General features: G+C 62.8%; 2 protein-coding genes and 1 long non-coding RNA gene across 6 annotated transcripts in view; 1 reads left to right on the top strand and 2 right to left on the bottom strand.

Moving 5' to 3' along the window:
- Positions 1-138: 138 nt before the first annotated feature.
- LOC308054934 (uncharacterized protein) overlaps positions 139-21,850 on the top strand; it is a 155,738-nt gene continuing 134,026 nt past the window's right edge. The window contains exons 1-8 of one of the 4 annotated variants that reach the window (XR_013924310.1): positions 139-393; positions 1,313-1,519; positions 1,659-1,760; positions 2,301-2,339; positions 2,446-2,507; positions 2,710-2,808; positions 6,967-7,461; positions 7,608-7,742. Coding sequence is in view for 3 of the 4 variants with exons in the window: in XM_080368404.1 (XP_080224530.1) it covers positions 333-393; positions 1,313-1,519; positions 1,659-1,760; positions 2,301-2,339; positions 2,446-2,507; positions 2,710-2,808; positions 2,931-2,990 (630 nt within the window). In the remaining variant the exon portion in view is untranslated. Of the gene's footprint in view, positions 394-1,312; positions 1,520-1,658; positions 1,761-2,300; positions 2,340-2,445; positions 2,508-2,709; positions 2,809-2,930; positions 5,069-6,966; positions 7,462-7,607; positions 7,743-21,850 lie in introns of those variants that run through there. The other 3 variants (XM_080368405.1, XM_080368404.1, XM_080368406.1) reach the window with 3 other exon arrangements.
- On the bottom strand, positions 4,882-6,969 carry LOC308054937. The gene is made up of 2 exons (XR_013924311.1): positions 5,214-6,969; positions 4,882-5,174 (listed from the first exon to the last, which is right to left on the bottom strand). It is a non-coding gene; the product is annotated as an uncharacterized lncRNA (long non-coding RNA).
- Positions 7,609-20,692, bottom strand: VANGL2 (VANGL planar cell polarity protein 2; the record flags this gene model as incomplete). Its single annotated transcript, XM_080368390.1, has 9 exons — positions 20,568-20,692; positions 13,994-14,176; positions 12,101-12,368; positions 11,887-12,007; positions 9,717-10,324; positions 9,112-9,248; positions 8,770-8,905; positions 8,184-8,415; positions 7,609-7,869 (listed from the first exon to the last, which is right to left on the bottom strand). Exons 3-9 carry the CDS (start codon positions 12,169-12,171, stop codon positions 7,609-7,611), a joined length of 1,566 nt encoding a protein of 521 aa, XP_080224516.1. The 5' UTR covers positions 12,172-12,368; positions 13,994-14,176; positions 20,568-20,692.

The following is a 21,850-nucleotide window of genomic DNA, read 5'->3' as shown; positions in this document are numbered from 1 at the left end:
GAATTTGTCTGTGTGGCACCGAATCTGTCCTTGTAACTCCGATCCCCAGTATGGGCTGGGATTAAAATAGGGGTGATGGCACCAGGGACTGGCCTGAAGGCGGCCAGGGCAGTGCTGGAGCATCGCCACCTCCTCTGCCCCTGCCAAGGCTGACGAGGCTCCATCCCTGGCCCCGGGCACATGAACCCCCAGGATGGTTTCTGCCGAATTAATCACCCTATTTCAGTGACAACACCTTTGAGCTCACAGGAAGCCGTTGGCCGGGCAGAAAGGGGAAGGAAGGCGTCGCAAGAGGGGGAGCAGCGGTGGAAGGCTCGGTGGGGCAGAGGAGGATGGACCCCAGAGGTGCTGGGCTGGGGTGGCTCTGCATCGCAGTGCTCTGCTCTGGAGCTGGTGAGTGGGGCTGGGGGGTCCAGGGGCTCCCCCCATCTGTGGGGCTGGGGGCAGGAAGAGGAAGGGGCGATGTGCAGGCAGCAGGTGCAATGCCACGATGCCTTCCTAGGGGATCCTTGGTGGCCAGGCAGGATGCTCGCCTGGCCGTTTTGTGGAGGGCAAAGCTCAGGCCGCCTGCTTTATTGCTTGGTCGCAGTCTGGCTCACGTGCCAGGGGACAGTGAGGGGTTTTCTGGGCTCCCCCAGCACCGAGTTGTGCTGCAAACCCACCCCCCGAGCTCCCTTGCTCCTGCCCAGCCTTTTACTGGCCAAGCAGCAGGGATGCTACGCTCCCTTTCGTGGCCAGCAGCATAGTGGCTGTGAGCTTGTTCGCTCGGGGACCCTGTTTTCCCCCCGCAGAGCTCCCACCCGCGCTGGCACCGCTGCCAGTTGCCCAACCTCCGGCCACTCCACGGGGTTGCGTCAAGCACGGTGCCACCCGGCAGTACGTGACCACACACGGCTTCCAGCGAGCCCCTGGCTTGGGCTCCCCAGCATCCACCGCAGGGCTGCCGTTGTTGCCAGCATCTTCATTAGCGGGGGTTTGTCTCGGCAGGAGCGTGCTGTGAACCCGGCGCTCGCCGCCCCAGCAGGATGTGGGATGTCAGCACCTGCTGCTCTGCTGTCACCCCCCAGCCTGCTCTGGCGATGGCCCCCTAGCCCCACACCTCCATCCCGAGTCACTGGAGGGATGTGGGTTAGCTGGTTCTTGCTCCTACCTCACCTTTCCCTATGCTGTGGTGCAGGCTGAGCTCCTGGTGCAGAAGCGCTGAGGGGGGGGGGGCTGGTGCAGCCCCCAGCTCTGCAGCTCCGCTCCTGATCCTTGGGGGCAGCTCGGCTTTGGGGAGGCAGCGACAGGAATTAATGACCCTCGTTCCCAGCTCTTGTCCTCAAAGAAAAGGAGCCGGGGCATCAAAACACGACGCAGCATGATGACACCCTGGAGCCAACGGGAGACCCTACCACAACTGCCAGGGACGTGGCCAAGCTGACGACGTGGCCAACGGCCACCCCAACCCCTCCTTGGACTTGGGACCCCATCACCCAGCTGGTGCCGACGCAAGCAGGCGCCGTGGGGAACAAAACCCGTGAGTCCCAGAGAGAAAGGAAGAGACGTGACTTGGGGATGTGTCATCATCCTGGAGGTTCTGCATCCCCCCAGGGACCCCCCTGGTGCCTGCCCACCTGAGTGGGCAGCTTGCCCATATCTCCTATCTCTTCCCATAGAAAATGCATCGGCTGTTCCCATCAGGTACTGGTCCCCCGGCATCTTTGTGGTGGTCGCTCTGCTCGTGCTCTTCGTCACCTACTGGCGGACCAAGGGGGAAGGTGAGCTCCCCCACCGGGGCACCAGCGCCTCCCCCCTTCGCTCAACCGTGGGCTCAGTTAGCAGGAAAGGGTGACAGCCACCTTGCAGCCCACATCCTCAAAGCATCGAGAAGTGGCACAAAGAAATCAGTTATTCTGGCACAGCAACATGAGGGGGGTCTGGCTACGTGTTGGAGCAGGGCGGGCAGGATCAGGCCCTTGCCAGAAATTCCTTTGGCCACAGCTTAGCTCTGTGGGGAGGGTTCCCCCTTGCTCAGATCTGGCTTGAAAAGTCCAGAGATTTATCTGTTCGCTCCTTTTCTGCTCAGTTTGGCATCTGGGTGCCAGCTCTGCCCTTTGCCCTGGGGCTTCTCCTGCTCTGCTCTAACACAAACCTTGGCCTTGGGGTTTTGGCCTCCTGTAAATCAAACCCCAAAGCTCAGCAGCTCGTCCCTGCCGCTGCCCTCTTCCCAGGAGGGCCTTGCTGGGCTTATTTGCAAAGAATAAAAAAATAAGCCCGTTTGGCCCCGCTGTAACGCCTGTGTCTGCCCTGGTCCGCAGGGAGCCGGGACCGAGCCGCCTCCGCCAGTGACTCTTCAGGTGAGACGTGGCCAGCCCAAGTGCCGCGGGGCCAGGGCATCCCATCGTCCCATCGCTGCCCTGCTCTTGGTGCTGCCATTCACATCCCCGGCTCCTTGCATTGCAGATCTGGGAGCCCTGGACCACGTCCCTAACCACGACACCACCCCGATAATCCCCATCGCTCAGGTGAGCCGGGCTGGTGGGGATCCTCTCACCAGCAACGCGTGAGCTGGAAGGGCTGAGAGGTCCTTGCCAGCCCCAGCACGGCTTCGGGCAACTGCCAGCTCTTGCCTCAGTTTCCCCATCCACCGCAGCCATGTGGCACAGGGGAGGCGGGTGATGAGGATGCTCAGTGCAGCTCCTCCAGCAGCCGCTGCGTTTCTTGCAGGAGGAGAGGAAGGGGCTAGAGAAACCCCCAGACCTGGAGCACATCGAAACCACCTTCTGTGAGCCGGACCCCCCACCGCCCCAGCTGCTGCCATCCCAGGTATCTCACTGAGCCCCAGTACTTGAGGGGGGGGAGGGGCTGCCAGCTGAGCCCCAGTCCGTGCAGGTCCCTGGGGAAGGCTTGTAGCCCCCCCCCCAGTGCCTGATTTTGCTTCTCCCCAGCCCGATACCCCCACAGCTGCCAGTGGTCCCTGCTGCTCTGAGGAGCCTGGTGCCGACTGAGGGCTCCTGGGGGACCCCAGCGGCTTCCAGACACCCCCAGGGAGCACGAGGCCACCCCTGATGGGCAGCGTGGGGACCAAGCCAGGATGATGACCAGGGACCACGTGGCAGCTGGGGGGGGGCATGAACATCACGTGCCGCCTCAGCCCTTCCTACGGATGCTCGAGCATGTGCCCAAATCCCGGTGGGAATGGGGACCGACATGGAACAGGGACCCGCGTGGGATGTGGCGGCGTGTGTGCTGCTACTGCCATGCCCCACATGCAAGGATAGGGGCTTGGGGTGCATGGGCTGGGCATGGCCAAGCCAATAAAGCAGGATTTCACCCCAAAACTCCTGGGCTTTCTGTGCCAGGCCCCATGCCCAGCACACCCATCACTTTTTCCCCCATCTCTTGGAAGGGAGTGGAGGCGGCTGGCGGCCAGCCCACGCGGAGAAGGAGTTATGCTGTTGCTTGCTTATTCATGGAAGGGGAAAAATAAAACCACCAAACACCCACACAGGATTGAAATAACCCCCGCACCCCCCTCCACCCCCCGCCCCCGGGGCCAGCAGCTTGTCAGATGACTGTGAGAACTCATCACAGGTCAAAGATGGGGTGAGGGCTGGAAGCAGGAGCCCCAGTGCCTCTGCGGGAATGTCCTCAGGGAAACGAGGAGCCTGGGGGGGGGTGGGGGGTGGGTCTGACTCCCAGCATGGCTTGGCAGGGGAGCTAGCAACCCCCCCTCCCACTCCCTCCACGCATGCACTACAGGGATCCAGCTCCTGGGAACAGCGGTGGTTGCAGTGACCTGCCTCAGTTTCCCCTTGCTCTGCTCCTCGCCCCCCCGGCAAACACCCGCCTGCAAGGTGCACGGAGCGGGGCGCAGCCGGGGGGCGGGGGGCAAAGCTGAGATGGGGGCAGAAAAGGTGCAAAAACCAAAGGAAACGCTGATGCGGGTTCCCAGTGACTAACCGTTGCCGTTGTTTTGGTGGCTGGGGGGAGCAGGCTCTGGGGTGGGGGCTCTGGGCTGGCTGTGGGGTGCAGGTGGGTGCTGGGGGGGACACGCAGGTGCCGGCACATCCGCTGCTTTGATTGTCACAGTGAGGCGACCGCAGGCAGCAGCCCCGGGGCAGGTGGAGGCTCTGCAACACCCCGGGGAGCTGAGCGGGGTTGGGGGGGGGGGACCCGCTCCCCCAGCAAAGCGGTTGGGACTCGTCCCCCCACCGGCAAGGTCTGGGCATCTCTCCAGTCTGCACTGAGGGGAGGCAGAGCAGCAGCCCCTGCTGCCCTCTGCTCATCCCAACCCCTTGGCCCCATAAACCCCACCCCCTTGGTCCCCCAACCCCTTGGCCCTACAGACCCCAACCCCTTGGCCCCAAAACCCCCAAACTCTTGGTCCCCCAACCCCTTGGCCCCATAAACCCCAACCCCATGGACCCTTAAACCCCAAACCTGTGGTCCCCCCAAACCCGTGGTCCCCCAAACCTTTGGCCCCCATGGGTTCCATCACCTTGGCCCCATAAACTCCCAATCCTTGGCCCCAAAAACCCAACCTCTTGGCCCCAAACACCCCAACCCCTTGGTCACCTGAACCCTTGGCCCCCATCAGTTCCAACCCCTTGGTCCCATAAACTCCCAACCCTTGGTCCTCCAACCCCTTGGCCCCATAACCCCCCAACCCATGGTCCCCCGAACCCTTGGCCCCCACGGGTTCCATCCCCTTGGCCCCATGAACCCCAACCCTTGGTCCCCCACAGAACACCAGCTTTTGGCCCCATTAGACTCCAAGTCATTTGTCCCAGAAAGCCCAAAGCCTTGGCCCCCACAAGCCCCCACACCTCACAGACCCCAACTACTTGGCCCCTCAGACCCCAAACCGTTGGACCCCCCAAACCCAAACTCCTTGGCCCTCTAAACCTCAAACCTTTGCCCCTTCAAACCCCAAATCCTTGACCCCTCAAACCTCAAACCCTTCACCCCAGAGCCTCCAAGCCCTTTGTCCCAAAGACCCCGAATCTTTGGCCCTCCAGACCCCAACTCTTTAACCCCTCAAACCCCAACCCCTTGGACCCCTAAACCCCAAACCTTTGCCCCCTCAAACCTCAAATTCTTGGTCTCCACAACCTCCAAATCCTTGACACCCCCCCCCAAACCTTTGCCTCCTCAGACCTTAAATCCTTGGTGCCCACAACCCCCAAATCCTTGGTCCCCACAACCCCCAAATCCTTGACTCCCCAAACTTTTGCCCCCTCAACCCCCAAATCCTTGGTCCCCACAACCCCTAAATCCTTGACACCCCCCAAACCCTTCATCCCATAGCCTCCAAGCCCCTTGTCCTCATAGACTCCAAACCCTTGGCCCCATAATCCCAAACTCCTTGACCCCTCAGACCCCAAACCCTTGGCCCCACAGACCTTAAACCCATGGCCCCCACCACCCCCAAGCCCTTGTCCTACACTGAGCATCCTCCGAGGGCAGGATGAGTTTCTGTCCAAGTGCTCTCTTGAGGCCGCATCCTGCCAGTGCAGCATCTCCCCTGAGCTGCCCAGGGTACAGGCAGGACCAGAGCTGAGACCTAAACCTGTTGCCTCACCCCAAAGTATCAGGTGCAGGAAGACAAAAGGGAAAAAAGAAAAAGAAAAAAGTCAAAATGGGTTTATTTTATATATAAAAAAATTTGTACAGTTTTAGTTCCTCTATGAAAAAAAAAACCAAAAACAAAAACCAAAAAACAACCAACCAACGAAACTTCCTACCACTGCCGTAATGCTTCGATCCACTGCAAACTGTAAAAACAAGCTTTTTATATATTAAAAAACAATTTTACATTTTACAATTTTCTACACGCATGCACAAGGTCTCGGCTCTGTGGGAAAAAAAAAAAAAACCAACAAAAAAAACAACCAACCAAAAAACCAACCCAAAAATGAATGAAAAATGGTTTATTCTTCTTAAAATCCAAGTGGAAAATCCCCCCTCTCCGGCTGACCCATCCGCTCATGCTCACTGAAGTCTTTTTTTTTGCAGTAAAACACCCCAAAATGGGCTCCCAGCGGCAGCTGCACTGATGGAGCGGGGGGGGACCGGGGGGGTGGAACCTGGCTGCTTCGGCCTCATCAGGCTGGAAGATGCAGGGGGCGGCAGGGAGGGTCAGAAACTCCCGATAAATGGAAATTTCCTGGAAATGGGGAAAGCCAGCCCCGAGCAGCACGGTGCTCAATGGGGACGGACCCTGCAGGACCCCTCCAGCATCTCAATTTTGCTACTGGTACTTACTGGGGAAGCCCCCAGCTCCTCTAGGGTGGCACATGTGGCCAGCGTGCCATGGCCCGAGGGGCATCGGTAGCCCCCTGCCCCCTCCTCTGCCCCCAACTCCCCCCCTTTTAGTGCTTAGGACAAAATAAACCAATATCAAACCAACCGCACGGCTCCCTGGGATGAAATTTGGCAGCTCCCGTGCCCTAACCTCCCCCCCCCCCCCCCCGCCCAGCCACAACACCCCCGGGACACCCCCCCCCCCACCACCCCGAGACCCCCGACCTGGCACAGTATGGCCGGACGATGGGATCTGGAGGGAAAAAAAACATCAAAAAAACCCACAAAAATTTAAAATAAATCCATGAGGTATTTGTGACCTTAACAAAACCAAGGGAAGGCAAAAGCTTTTGCATCCCTGCCGGCTGGCCAGCCCCCTGCTCGTGGGACCACCACGGGCCACCCATCACCGTGGGACGTTAACTAAGGACCTCATTGAGCCACCAGCCCTCACCACCCTCGCCAGGAACCCCTCGTTTCATTCATCCCACCCCAAGATTGGACCCCGAGAGCCGTTTGAAGGTGCTCTGCCTGCGACCCACAGCCACAGCTCCAACCAGCATGGGGAAACCCCATGGAGATGCTGCTGGGACACCTTGGGAGCAGGGAAACCACTTCAAAAACACCAAACAACTTCTGCTTCTCTTAAAAACTGGATTTTCACTTGCTTTTGTTAAGAGTTGAGCGTGGAAACCATCAGCAGAGAGGCGAGGAGGACGTTCCTACAGCCAGGAGCATCGCCGCTCTGGTGTCTTAGATGCAGGGGGAGGTTTTCATAGCAGCCACGGATTGCGGAGGTGTTTGGAAAATACTCCCCAAAAACATCTCTAGGATTAAAAACCAGCCCCAGACGCCGGGCAGTGGTTTAAGGCCAGAGCCAGGACAGTTGCCAGGTAAAAAACGGGCAAGCGCAGAAGGTCCTTGGGACCTGATGGTGCTTGAAGACGCTGGTGAGGAACACGGAAGAGTTAGCCCTTGGGTTATGGCACCGAAACGCCGTCTCCTTCCTGGCCGTGCCGCTGTCCTCCGCCGGGGGGGATGCTACAAGGACCTGGGTTTCAGGGAGGAGGAGGAGAAGGAGGAGGAGGAGAAGGAGGAGGAGGAGGAGGAGGAGGAAAGGGCTCAGCCCACCCCAACGGGGACCAAGCCGAGGCAGAGGGCGAGTGATCACAGGTAGGCGATGGAGCTGGGCGTGCGCCTGCCGCAGTCCTTTCCCTCCAGCCATGGCCTCCCTAAGCCCCGGGAGAGACGGGGAGGATGAGACGGAGGGGTGCGGAGAGGGTCCTCCCCCCCCCCGACCCCTCTCCATCCGTCTTCAGCTCACACGGAGGTCTCCGACTGCAGCCTCATGACGAACTTGTGCGACTTGGGGTCCACGAACTCCTCCGAGAGCTTGAAGAAGGGGATCTTCTTGGTGCTCACCACGAGGCTGAAGTCCTGGCGCTTCAGCACGAAGACCACCCCATCTTTCAGGCCGTTCGTCACCGGCTCCTCGCTGACCAGCGTCCACTGCTTGGCCAGCCAGCGGTCCTTGTGGTACTGGATGGTGGGCCCGGCCGTCAGGTACCGCTCAAGGAACGCCTTGGAGGAAGGAAAGGACACGGGGACGTCACCTTCCTACAGCTCAGCTGATTTCTATTTTTATTTTTTTGCAGCTTCAAGCTGCTCAGCAGGTCCTGCAGGAAAGACGTCCCCACGCGGCTGGTTCCCATCGCTGTGCATTGCGGGTTACACCCGCTTTTCTCACTGTGTCCCCCAACCCCTTACCCTCCCCGGGGAGGGGGGGACACTCTCACATGGTGGGGAATAAAGAAAAAAAAACACCCAAGAACCTCTAGACCAAGCCCTTGGGCAAACCCACGGATCCATCCCGCCTCGCCGTGCCCTCCGTGCACCTTGGGCGTCATGTCGTGGGTGATGCAGAACTCGAGGTGCTGCAGGATGCTCTCCATGGTGTGGTAGGGCTGCTGCTTGGTGGTGCGCAGGTACTTCTGCATGGCCCGGGCCATGGAGGCGAAGATGGCCTGAGCCGCCTCCCGCGGGTCCATGATCTCCCGCGGGTTCTTCTGGTCCTCCTCCTGCAGCCGCTTGATGTGGGTGAAGGCTTCTTCCACCGCCACCACCAGCCTGTCGGGAGGAAAGCCAGGGATGTGGCCGCAGCGGGGCACAGCCCAGCCACGGGCACGAGACCCCCTGGGGTTGGGGGGAGCCACTCGCCCCCTGCTCTACCTACGGCTGCCAGGAGCCCACCCTCCCCCCCAAAACAATTTTGGGGGCAGATCTGTGCCACGCAACAGCCAGGCTTGGGCTGCGCTACCCCAAGAGCGGGGACACCTCATCTTAGGGGGGGGGTGGGGGCTGCAGGTGACCCCAGCAGCGCCCCCATCCCTCCTGCCAGCACAGCCCAGGTCCTCAGGGTGGGGGGGTGCTGGGATGGGTACCCTGTGGGGCACCCAGCAAATCCCACTGCCGGCCCCGTACCTGGCGCGGCGTTTCCGCACCCTGCGCTCGTGCTCTGCCTCCTCGTAGTAATACTCGTTGTGGCTGTTGTCGCGCCTCCGGGCGGCCGCTGCGATGACGGCCCGCGACTGGCCCGTGGAGTTGTTCGTTGTGTTTTCTGCAGGGAAAAGGGTGAGGTGAGAGGGGGGGCGGGGGGGGGGGGCTGGGGGGTGCCTGATGTTCTCCTGCCCCACAGCCAGGCTGCGGCGATCCTGCTCTGGGCTCTCCAGAGCGAAGAGGAGCCTCCGGAGAGGAAAACCACAAGGATGGGGAAGGGAAGGAGGAGAGAGAACGAGAGGAGAAGCCAGGGGAAGGGGAGCTCACCCTCGCCGAGGGAATAGACTTTAAACCCGGACATTTTCTTGGACAGGACGGATTTTGGCAGGTTGAGGAGGGCAGGGTTGTAGACCGGGAAATCGTGGTAATAATTCTCCAGGATCCACACGGCTGCTCGCTGGATGCTGCAGGGAGACACAGCCGGGCACGGGGAGGGGGGGCACAGAGAGCCGGTTAGCACCATGCCGAGGGTGGGGGGCGCGCATGGCCGGGGCAGGATGAGGAGGGAGGGATGGACAGCGTGTGCCAGCGGGAGCGGGGCTGCACCTGCCGCAGGACACGCAGCTCCTCCGGGCCGGCTGGTGCCACGGTGGGTGGCGGCATGGGCACAACCGCTCGCGGCTACAGGTGTGCACGTGCCCACGTGCGGCTGCGCACCAACGCACACGCACCACCACACGTGGACATGCAGTGACGCGTGGGCACACACGCAGGCACATCAATGCGCACACATGAACGCGCACACATCACCGCCCCCCCCGCTGCGCAGGAATGCGCGAGCACACACGTGTGTGCATCAACGCGCATCACGGGAATGCCCTGACACCCAGTGACGCCACGAAACGCGGGAACACCCCCCCAGCAGCCCCTACCTGAGGTGGCCGACGTTGTAGAAGCGGCTGGCGCCGTCGGCGGAGCGGACGGCTTTGAGGGTGAACTGGGGCTGGAGCTGGCGCAGCTCCAGCAGCACCACGGCCAGGTAGTGCACGAAGAGCAGCGCGTCCACCAGCGAGACGGCGTACTGCACCACCCCCTGGTAGTTGCGGTCCCGCGAGTCCAGGATGCGCACGCCATAGAAAAGCCAGTAGGAGACGACGAGGAGGAAGACGAGCACCATGAGCAACGCTCGGAAGACGAAAACGCGAGGGAAGAAGGCTTTGGGGCGACGGAAGAAGAGAGCCCAGCTGCCCAGCAGGAGGATGAGGAGTTTGAAGGCCACGGAGATGAAGAGCCCCTCGCAGGGTGTCCCGCAGGGCTCCAGCTCCTCCCGCCACAGCAGCTGGGGCAGGAGCATGAAGGCGAGGGGGGTGAGGAAGGCAAGCAGCGCCAGCGCCCCGGCCAGCGAGACGCCCAGGTGCCGGGAGCAGTCCAGGTGGGCGCTGTCCTCCATGTCCTTGGTGATGCGGGTGATGTCATCGTGCGAGATGCTGTGCTCTGACGTCCCCGTCACCACCGTGGTGGTCTCACCCCAGTTGTCATCCTGGGGAGGGCAGATGGGAGAGGGTTACACAGGTCCCCCAGCACCCGGGGGGGCTGTTGGCTACGCTGGACCACCCCCATCCCCACTCCACTGCCTCCCATCCACCAAACCTCAAAGCCTGGCGTGCTGCCTGGTGCCATCACCCCCATTTAGACGGTGGAAACCTCAACCCAGGGTTGGGGGGGGACGCAGCGATTTGGCCAGGACCCTCTAGGAAACCCCCGTCAGCAGCTCTGTGCCACGCTCCACCTCTCCAGCACCGGTGCGAGCAGCTTTGGAAGTGGGAAGCATCCTGCTTCCAGGCAAACCCCCTCATCAGTGGGGCCAGAAGGAACATGCCCGGCTGCCGTCCCAACACACCCTTGGTGCCGCCGGGCGGGTGCTGCCTCCCTCAGCCCCGTGCCGGGCAGGATCAAATCACCGGCGATCCAGCAGCTCAGAGCGCCGGACGAGTCTCCCGCAGGGTCCAACCCCCCCTTCCCCAGCCAGAGGGGTGCAGAAACAACCCCATTTGATTCCCTCCCAGTTAAAACGTGGCGTTTCAGTGGGCGGAGAAGATGTTGCCCCGCACACTCTCAGACTTTCACATTTTACAGCACTTCGGCATCCCTGAAACTTAGGGATTTATCGGATCCTATTTTTTTCCCCTGAGCTTCCACAGGAAAGCCGGTGATTTCATTCCAAATAGCAAACTAGAGCCACAGCCTGGGGCTTTGCGGAGGGGTAGGATGCGGGGGGGGGTGGGTAGGATGCGGGGGTGGGTGGGTGGGATGCGGGGGAGAGGGATGCGGGGGAGAGGGATGCGGGGGAGAGGGATGCGGGGTGGGGTGGGTGGGATGCGGGGGAGAGGGATGTGGGGGAGAGGGATGTGGGGGAGGGTCCAGGAGGACCAGTCCACATCCCAGCCTGTCTCCAGGAAAATCCACGCTGCCATCCGCTTGCTCCGGCCACCGCCGGACTGGGCAAGCTCAGCCACCGGCATCCTGGCCACCGCAAACACTGGCCCCTGCCGGCGCCGACTCCTTGGTGGGGGAAGATGAAAAGAGCTGGAGCCGCCTGTGTAGGTGGCTGGGAGATGATTAAAGCCAGGGACTGGGCTCTGCGGCGGCCGGAGGGGTGCTGGCACCCAGCGTGGGGGTCACAGCAGTGCTACACCCACTGGCTCACACCCAGGGACCCCCATGGGACCCCCGGGCTGGGGCAGCCGGTGGAGGGATGCGGCACGGGAGCCTCCTGGGCGCCAACCTCGTCGCTGGTGTGATCCTGCAGGCACTGAGTGAGGAGCTGAAGCTAATCCCTTGGGAGTGGATCCCCAGGGAGTGGATCCCCAGGCTGCTTCCCCGGGGCGCCGCCACAGCCTGTCCCCTTTCATTTGCACCCGCGCCGCCTGCCCACCCACCCTCCCCGCCGGGGCTGGACCCGTTCCCCAGCCCAGGGCCAACCCAACCGGCTCAACCGCTCCGCCGGGGAGCACCAGGAATGCCGGGAGCCCTCCCACCCTCGGCAGCATCCCCGTGGCGGAGCAGCGGTGCCAGCTTCCCTTCTCCCCCTGCCCAACTCACCCTCTCGTCCCCCCGCGTCGATTCATTGTCCAACAGGGGCTCGCCCGGTGCTTGGATGGTCACCGACTTGTCCCCACGGCTCCCGTCCCGGCTTTTCGAGCGATGCCGGTCCCGCCGGTCCCTGGAAGGCAAAAGAAGGGTGCAGCGTGGGTGCACCGGGGAGGGGGCACCCATTGTAGCTAGGGGACCCCCAGGGCACACCCTGACTCCTCACCTGTGCTTGCGGGAGCTGCGGGAGTGCCCGGACTTGTAGGAATATCCCGAGTATTGCGACTCATTGTCCATGGTGTCGGGGCGCCGGGGCTTGTGCCGCTCCACGCCGAGGGGCTTGGGTCTCCCCGGCCCCGGGACAGCGGCCAGGGCCTCCTTCAGAGGGGGCTTCTTCAGGCCCAGGGGCACCTTCAAGAAGTCAACCGTCACCTTGAGGGACTCTATTTTGATCACCTGGTCGGGCTCGTCTCAGGAGAAAAGGGCTCGCCCGCCTGCGGAGGCGAACGGAAGGGTCAGCGGCCACATCCTGGCAATGCCCCCGGGGTCCTGGCCACCGATGAGCATCCCCTTGCCCACCACCCACCACATCCCCGCACCACCACAGTGGCAAACAGGGACGGGGCTTCAACAGGGAATCTGGGTCATTTTGGGGTGTTTTCTATTTTATCCCGTGTCCCAGCTGGGTCTGGGACGGCCACCTGCCTCCTTAACGATACTGTGTGATTAGCTTCTGGTTTGGGTGACTTACACTTTAATTAATATCACCGGTTTTTAACTGCCAAAAGAGAGCCTAGGGTGGGGGCCAAAAAAAAAATAAAAATAATAAAGGAATGAATAATTGGGCACAGGCAACATTTCAGGCCCATCTTGCAGCACGAGGCTCTGCCCGAACACGTTTCCCAGCACGGAGCCAGGATCTCAGGATCCTCAGGATCCAGGATCCTCAGGAGCATCGCTTTGCCCCGGCTCCAGCCCCCCTTGCCGCGCCAGCCTGAGCCGGGGGGAGCCAGGGGAAGGCAGGAGCTCCCGGAGCGCGGCGGCTCCGGGGATGGGACCAGTGGCCACCACCAGCATCTGGGGACTGGTCCAGCATGGCAAGGCTGGCTCGGAGGAGATACCAACACCCTGCGCTGACTCACGGCTGCCACGTCGTTACCGGCCAGCCCCAAACGCCCATTACAGCCATCTGCTGTAAAAATATAAAATACAAATATATACACACACGGGACCCATCTACGCCCACCGATGGTGGGGGAACTCTGCTGGGGTGGGAAAATCACACCCCGCTGGGGTCCCGGCCGGGCAAAGGCTCAGGGGATGCGGGCAGGGCCAGGCTCTGTGCCGGTGGCCTCCTGGGGTCACCCCACTGGCTTGGGGGACCCCCCAGCTGCTCACAGCCCCGTGGTGGGCGCAGGGGGGGCTTGTCTGTGAGCCCACCAAGGGGGAGACCCCGATACAGATGGGAAGCGCTGGGGACATCGCGCTGCCTGGCTTGTGCGGGGGGATGCTGGATGCTGTTGGGGGGTCCTCCTGCATTCACCCTAAGGGTGCTGGGGGGCTGTGGGCACTGGGCCACCCCAGGAGCCCCGAACCCCCTTCCCAGCCAGCAGCACACGCCGGGGGGGCCGCGCCGGCTGTGTTTGGGGGTAGGCCTGCGCCGGGTTACCAGGGAAATGCCATTTCGACCAAATAAAACCCAAATGTCTTTTGGCCTCTTTTCCAAGGCCTCAGGGAGGGGGAGATGGGGGTCGAGGAGGCAAAAAGGAAAGGGGGGGGGGGATCTTTTGTCCCAGATGCTGGATGCTCACACATTTATCACTATGGAAACAACAGCCCCCCTCCCTCCTGCTGGTTGTCTAGGAGATGGCAACAGGGCCAGGAGCTTGTCCCGGCATCCCCAGCGAGCGATGGGGGAAGGGGCCGGGAGAGAAAGGACCCCCCTGTGCCCCCCCCCAACCTCCTGCAGCCCCCTGTTCTGGGCTTTGTTTGCAGGCAGGGATCGGGTTTCTGCTGGGAACAATGCGCAGGGGGCCGAGGACAGCCTTGTCCCCAGTCTGGTCCACGAACACCATTAGGAGGTTGCTACTGGGGCAGGGGACGGAGCTGGGGGACTCACCGGCGAGGTCGGGGCGAGGCGGCTGCAGGCGGGTGCTGTTCCCCGTCCCGGTGGTCACCGAGGCACTTGGGGCATCCTGAGCCTCCGCTGGGGACCGCATCCAGCTGGCGGGCGCCGGAGGGGGGCTGCGCATGGGGGGGCCGCTCACGGGACGGGCGGCCGTGCCGGGGGTCCGCGGTCGAGCTGGGGGGAGCAAGAGAGAAGGGAATCAGGAGCCAGGCATCCCGGCCGCACGCGGATGCATTGCAGCATCCCCCTCCCCAGGGACGGGAACCACGCGTGTGCCGTGGCAGCCACCCAAGCCACACGTTTGGGGGAAGAGCCGCAGCACGTCACATTGGCCACCGCCAGCCAAAGTCCTTGTCCCACTTCCCTCGGGGGCGCCCACCCCGTGAGAGCTCCTCGCTTGGCCTTGACCCCTGGCCAGCACCCGAGAGGAGCGATGGGAGGAAAACAAGGGTGGGCTGGACACCCCCACGGACACCATGACAGTCCAAAACCTGCCCCAGCATCACCTCCACGCCACACCAGCACCCTGCACGGTACCCTGGAACCCTGTGGCCACCTGCCACAGGATGCGACCCTCCCCGAGGTGTCCAGAGCCGGGCTGAGCACCGCTCCAGCCAGAGCCAGGCACTCCCGGAGAGGTGAAAGCCAAAGTCAAGACGGGGTTTTCCAACACATCTCAGCGATTCCAGGCACCAGCCCGTGGATTTAACGCTCCTTGGCCACCACAATCCTGCGGCCAGCAGCCACGCTTCAGGTTTACCCTTGAGTCACGGGTCCCCACAGGGGCATGGGGACCCCCAGGGCCATCCAGGTCCCAAAAGCAAAGCCAGAGATGAAGGCTGATCTGTTCAGAAGGAGAACAAGACGCGCCGATCTGTTCAGAGGGAGAAGATGACACGCATTTCCACGGGGAGCGAGCAACGGGCCACGGAACGGCTGCAGAGGGCTGAGCCCGGCGCTTCATTCAGGAGCCGGTGGCGGGGCAGAGGTTACGGGCAGAGGCTCCGGGGCTCTCTCCCAGGGCACAGCAGCGGCACGGGACGCTTTGCTCCGGCGTGATCCATGGATGAACCACAGGCGATCTCTGCACCCACACCAGGGCTCAGCTCTGGCCGATGAGGACCCTCTGTCTTGCCCATCCCAAAATTTTCTCCCCAGCAAAGCCTGGTGGGGGGAATAACCCCCAAGCCGGCAGATTTGCAAGGTTAATTTGTCAATCAAGCAGCCATCCCACACATTGCCGGCGCCGGGAGCTCCTTGTCCTCCTGTCCCACGGCCGCTCCGGTGCCGGCGGAGCAAGCCGGCTGCTCCGGCTGGGAAGAAAGAGATTTTTTGTTTTGATGGTTTGCCCGGCAGAGTGAGGAAAGCCGGTTCAGCAGCCCAAGGTGCTCAGGTGGAGAGGCTGGAAATGGATGCCTTGTCTCCAGGAGGAGAAGCAGCTTCGTCTTACAGAGCCCACGGAGACGCTGAGCAACCGCCAAGGGCTGGGAGCGAGAGCCAGACGCATGCAAACGAGGAGGAAAACTCACATTTTTAATAGCGAGGTGATTAACCATCAGAACAAACTCCCCAGGGGAGGAGAGGATTTGCCATCACTTCACATCTTCAAGTCCAGACTGGATGGCTTCTTGGGATGATGCTGGAGCACATCACAGGGTTCAAAGCGGAGAGAGTGCGGCTGGAGCTTCGGGGCGGTCAGAAAAGCCACTGCCGCCGTCTCTCCTGCCTTGGAGTCCGTGAACCTCAAAGACGAACTTTCTTTTGCATTCAAATGCTCAAAAAAATTGAAATAAAAAATAAAAAAATCCAAGCATTTCTAGATGAAAAAGTTTTCTTATTTCAAACAGCTCCAGGGTAAATCCCAAGAGGGAAATCCTCTCCTCCCGTCCCTGCCGAGGCAGCGTGCCCCTCGGTCCGGGCAGCACAAATCCACGCCACGTGGCTCTCTGCCACGGCACCAAGGGATGGGCACAACGTTTGCTGGAGAAAAAAAACCTGCTTTGAGCAAAGGGCAGAGGAAGAAACCGGTGGCAGAACAGCTCCTTTCGTGGCCAAGAGGGTTGGGACCGATCTGGCCGCCTTCGCGCTGGAGCGGGTCGGTGAGCGCCCACAGCTCAGTGACTCGCACCTGGGTCAACTCGCTAAATACCAGCGTTCAACCAGGATGCTCCCCTGTGGTTATGAGAGGGGTGGGAACAGCCCTTCGCACGCCGGCCATAGCCCGCTTCCCACCGCCGGGGCCAAGCAGGAGCAGGAGTAAACATCGGCTGCACCTGGGCAGGCGCTTTCCAGCGAGACACGACAAGCATCACGGTGACTGGGAAACTGAGTCACAGGCCAGGAGGACCCCGGGGTCCTGGATTCCCGGCACATGACTCTGCCGCTGTTCATCCTCCCCATAAACCCCGGAGGGCTGGAAACATGGCTCTACTCATGACAGAAATGGGGAAACTGAGGCACACCGCAAGCCAGAGTCCATAGCTGTTTACAGACAGGCAAAAAACCTAACGCCAGCCTCAGCCCTGCCTCATACCCTAATTTTTAGGTGGTCCTCCCTCACCGTTCCGACACTGGGGAGGTTGGCCCGGGGACCCCTGAAGATGCCCAAGGTGGGGATGCTGCTGGAACGCCTCCAAAACCAGCCTGGGAACGGGAGGCACCTCCCGGCGCCGGCCCAGGGGTCTGCTGAGCCCAGCGCCCGGCACATTTGCTTGCTTGGCTACACACACACGCCTTGCTGCTTCTGCACAATGGGCGGCTTCCCCGGCCGGCCACCACCGCGGTCCCCCGCCGGCCACCAGCCCCCCGAGCCCCACGCTGCCAAGGGAGCAGGGGGTGGTGGTGGGGGGACGGAGCAGTGGCCCTATATCACATACACACCAAACGCTGGGGGGACGGAGGAGGCTGCAGCGAGTGGGGTGCCCGCGGGTGACCTGCTACAAGCAGAAGGTGGGCGCATGGCTGGGAAAATCCCCATGGGCGCTCCTGCTCGGGCTGGGGTGGGGGAGACAGGCTCCCCAGGCAGGAGCTGGGGGGTCACAGCAGGTGTGTCCCCCCCCCCTCGTGCCACATCTATTAAAGCCCCAAGCATCAGCCATGCACCATCGACCAAGAAGCTGGGGAGAGGCGGCCAAGGCACATCGCTGTCCTCCCCCTGTCCGCACGCCCCCTCCAGAAGCACAAACACAGACAATTTTCCTTCCTTTCTCTCCGGGCCATATCCAACCCGGGCCATATCCAGCCCGCATCCCCTCTCGGCTGGCAGAGCTGAGGCTTCTCGGCAAGCTCACAGCACCTTCCTCACCCGAGGCTGCTCCGCACCTTTTCCACGGCCGAGTCCCCCCCCGTGCCGGTCCAGCCCCAGCTCCAGAGGTGCCGTTGCTGGGAGAAATCCACAAACTTCCAGCTCTTTGGTCCGTTGGCAGGACCAGGCGCTTCAGAGGGACGCGGGAAAGGCCCTTGGGAAGCCCGAGCGGCTTAATCCAACTCCCCCATGGGGTCTCATTCTGCTCTCAAATTGCTCAGCGTCAGCTTGGATGCAGAAGGTTTAATATCCCTTCCAAACTGCCAGCTTTAATTAGGATCACTTGGGATTGTTACAATATCCACAGGAACGTCCAGTCCCTCCAGCGCTTGGTCCCCACCAAGTTTGCTCCAGCGGGGATGTCCCACTGCGACTAGGGGACAAAGCCCAGCCTTTCCCCCGGCATTTCAATCCCGCTGCGTGTCCGGGAGCGATGGAGGTCGCAGCCGCATCGAGCGGCAGGGATGCACTAGCTGCCTCCTCGCAGGTAAAAAACGACTGCACCTCGATCTAGAACCAGAGGGAGAAAAAAAATAAAATAAAAAATGTACAAAAAAGCTGGGATTTGCATGAGAACGGGGCTTGGATGAAAAGAAAAGGTATTTGCATTGCAAAACTGGCCGGCACCAAGGGATCCTAACTGCAGCCCTACAGCCAGCCAAGCTCCCAGGCTGGCTCACCTGCCTCATCTCCCCCTTCCCAGGGCTCAGCACCGGGCAGAGGGGCTCAGCCCCCACCCCTGAACCCCGACACCTCCCGCCTGCCTTGGCCCCAGCTCGCCAGAAGCACACAAGGCTTCCTGGGAAGACGAGCACAAGCTTCAACCTCACGGTTCCTGGTGCCGGCTCTGGCATCATGATGCCCAGCACATCGCCAGCCCCATGGCGAGGTCCTGCCAGCTCTCCCTGTCCCCTCCTGCTCCCACCGCCCCGCCGCTGGCACCTCCACCTGGGATGCCGGCACCTCGCCACAAACCTACGGTCACCCTGGGGCACAGGAGGATGCGACAGCTGGAGTCCCAGGCTGCTTCCCTGCTGGTCACGAGCATCCCAGTGGTGCCGCAGGGCGCTGGGACAAGGCGAGCCGAGGAGGTGCAGGGGTCCATGCTCGTGGTTACGGCTGTTACTCGGATGTCAGCGTGTTCTCCCAGAGCATCACTGGAAGCTCTGTCCCCAAGGATCTGCAGCCACATCCCAAAAGGCCGGTTCCTAGCCCAAAAAGTCCGGTTCCTAGCCCAAAAGGGCCGGCTTCTAGCCCAAAAGGGCCACCCACAGCATCAACAACTGCGCTTTTAGATCAATTATAGCTCTGCTCCATCCGCTCCGGGTGCCTAATCCTTAACCCTACTAAATCCCACCAGGCAGACAGCGTTATCTGCATCCCGGAGCCTGGAAAAACAGCGTAGAGACGGGATCCATCTGGGTCCAGGCAAGGAGGAAGGCGACCGCATTCACCCACCGACTGCATTCACCCACCGACCGCATTCACCCACCGACCGCATTCACCCACCGACCGCAGTGCTCGGGGCGGCAAACGCCTTTTGGAGAGGGGAACCCCCCCCTCGTGTGGGGTCTGGCTTTGGTGGCTGGTCCTGCCGTGCCGGTGCCACGATGCCCGTGGGTCTGAGCACTCGCCGGCTTCATCGCTGGCCCTCGCCGGGGGGGCAGCCAGCGAAAGCCCGTGGTTTCCTCCGAGGCCCCCTCGCAAGCATCCCGGCCGGACAATAAAGCCATAAAGCATCCGCTGGCCGCACTGGCCCGCAGCCAACAGCCCCCCACATCCCAAATTAAGTCAGACCAAAGACGTGGGGTTGCTTCAGCCCTGCCTGATGCTAGGGGTGGGGGGGGTCCCTGCCTTCCCCCCCCCCCCCCGCCCGCCAAGCCTTCTCTGGCCCCATTGTCTGCAAGCTGCTGAAAACAAGAAACCACATCAATGATGGCAATGGCTGAAGGCAGCTCAGGAGCAGTGGGATGGGTGGCCGTGCCACCAGGATGGGGGTATCCCATGGGACCCGGTGACCCGCGACCCTAAACCACCCACCCCACGGTCCAGCAGCCAGGCAAGGAGCCATCGCTCCAGTGGACGCTGCTAATTAAATCAGCTGGTCTCATCCCCAGCTCCAGCCCCCCCAGCACAAAGACAGCGTAAATACAGGGGAGCAGCCGGGGATGGCATCGACTCCGGCTGCCTCCGAGCCCGCTCGGTCCCAACACAATCCTGAATCGCTGTGATTAAGCAACAGCCGTCCCCAGAGGCTCCGTGAAGCTAATATTTAATTCTTCTTAATTCCCCCCCCCTCGGTTATTATACCAAGGCCTGGAGGAGGGGGGGACCAGACCCTACACCTTCTCCCAAGGAAATAAAGCCTCTGGGCAGCCCAGCCGGAGCAGCAGAGCCGCTGTCGGAGCTCGGTGCGGAGCGCAGGGAACTCCCTGTTGTCTCAGGGCACCGAGCCAGGATGGGACCAAGAGAAACCAGATCAGAATCCGGCCGGGTCTGTCCCGGGAGCAGGTGAGTGCGGGCAGGGATGGGCGCAGCGGGCACCCCCTGCCTCCCAGCACCCACAAGATCCCAGCAGGAGCATCGGCCGCGTCCCCCGCGCAGCCGCCCAGCCCTGGCATGGGGCAGGTGGCGGGGCGGGTGCCCCATGGGTGCCCACCCTTGTCACCCCCCGGTCACTGGTGGGGTCATGCTCTTGCTCGCAGGGGGGGAGCCCTGTGCCCGCCCCCACGCTGGGCACAAAGGGCTGGGGGGCCAAGCGGGTGCCTGATGGCAGCAGCCCAGTGAAGTCCAGGATCAGCGTACCCGCTACAAAGCGGGAAACCCACAGCCACCAGTGCCAGGCTGGGGGCAACTGGGGGGACACCCACCCACCCTGCTGCATTCCCCCCCCCTCCCCATCCCCAGGGAGGTCCCCCAGCGCCAGCCGAGCCTGGCAAAAAGGGAGCAAACCAGCACCCAGGGCCCACCCCTGGGGGCACCCTCAGCATCCCCCACCCTAACTCAGGGTTTGGGGGGTGTGTGGGTGTACCCAGCCCCGCATCCCCCCCCCCCCCCCACCACGCAGCGAGGCACCCCCGGCTCGGGGCTGGCCGAGCAGCCGCTCCCCGCCTGGCTGCCGGCCCAGGAAAGTCCCCGGCTTCCCAGGCCCTTCCTGCGGGGACCGGCCCCGGGTGTCCCCCTCCTCGCAGCCCAGCCCTACCCTGGGGGCCACCCCGCACCCCAGACGCCCCCCCCCCGCCCCCCTTTCCCCGCACTCACCATCGCGCCGCACCTTTGTGCGCGTCCCCCCCGCACAGAAATCCCGGGGCTGCTGCGGCGGCGGCGGCGGCGGAGGAGGAGGAGGAGGAAGAGGAGGAGGAGGCGGAGGAAACCCCGAATCCCAGCGGAGCGCCCCCCCCCCCCCCGCCGTGCGCCCGGCCCCGGCCCGGCAGCCCCCCCCCCCCCCGCCGCCGCTGTTCCCGGCCGCCCCCCCCCCCCGCACCCGCCCATTGTCTCGGCTTCGCGCTGCCGGGGCCATTGTCTGGGTGGGGGGGGACGACACAGACACGACCCCCGGCTCCCAGCCCCCATCCTGCATCCCACCATGTGGGAGCCGCTGGGGGGGCTCAGCCCCACTGGTCACCCCCCCGGATTCAGCGGTGGGTGGGGTGATGCCCCCCCCAGGGTCACCCAGGCTGGCACGGGGGAAGGATGACCCTTCGCCTTGGCAAAGGTGCACACCCCCCCCCCCCCGCGTTGGAGGGGGGGTTGGGGTCGTGCTCCGGCTCCCACCTTTGTGCCCTGCTGATTTGGGGTGGGGGGGGACTGATGCGCGTGGGAACAAGCACACACACCCCCCTCCCCAAACTGGCTCCATTGCCCAGGTCTGGCTCTACAGCCCCCCAGCCCCCCTCAACGGTGGAGGGTCCGGCCGAGCCCCTCGCGTGTGTGTGTGTGTGTGACCTGGGAACAGGTCACACCACGTGGGACCCCCCCGATGCCGGAGGGGCAGCTGTGACCCCCCCCAAACACACTGTGTGGGAACACATGGAACACCCCCCGCCCCCCAAAGTCCTGCTCCCCACGGAGCAAGGACCCGAGGGAGGGTGTGGGGGTGGGCAGACACCTGCAGACCACCCGCTTGAGTGAGGGAGGTGGGGAAGACAGGCAAGCCCCCACACCACGGGTGGGGGGTCCCCTGGGGGGGGGCGGTGTCACCAGCCCCTCGCCCAGCAGGGCCCGTGGGAAACAGCCTGTGCTCTCACGGAGAACTCGCCCCCCCCCCCCCCCCCCCGCCCCGGGGTGCTACTGGGGGGGGGGGGGGGGCGGCGCAGCACCCCCCCTGCTCCAGAGAGACCCTTAATCAAAGACACACCCCCCGCAGGGGTGCAAAACTAGTCCATTTATTGGGTGAGGGGAAGGTCAGGAGGCGTGGGGACACCCCGCCCCACGCGTGGGGGACCCCACGGCGGGGGCACATCACCTGCCCGGAACAGCCGGACCGCGCCGCCGGGCGCTTTATATCAATGAGCGAGGCTGGGAACGGGTCGGGCCCGCCCCCC

Source organism: Falco punctatus, assembly GCF_963210335.1.
Source record: "Falco punctatus genome assembly, chromosome: 18".
Classification (NCBI taxonomy): domain Eukaryota; kingdom Metazoa; phylum Chordata; class Aves; order Falconiformes; family Falconidae; genus Falco; species Falco punctatus.
The sequence above is the reverse complement of the archived record's forward strand: the minus strand, read 5'-3'. Positions and strand labels throughout refer to the sequence as shown.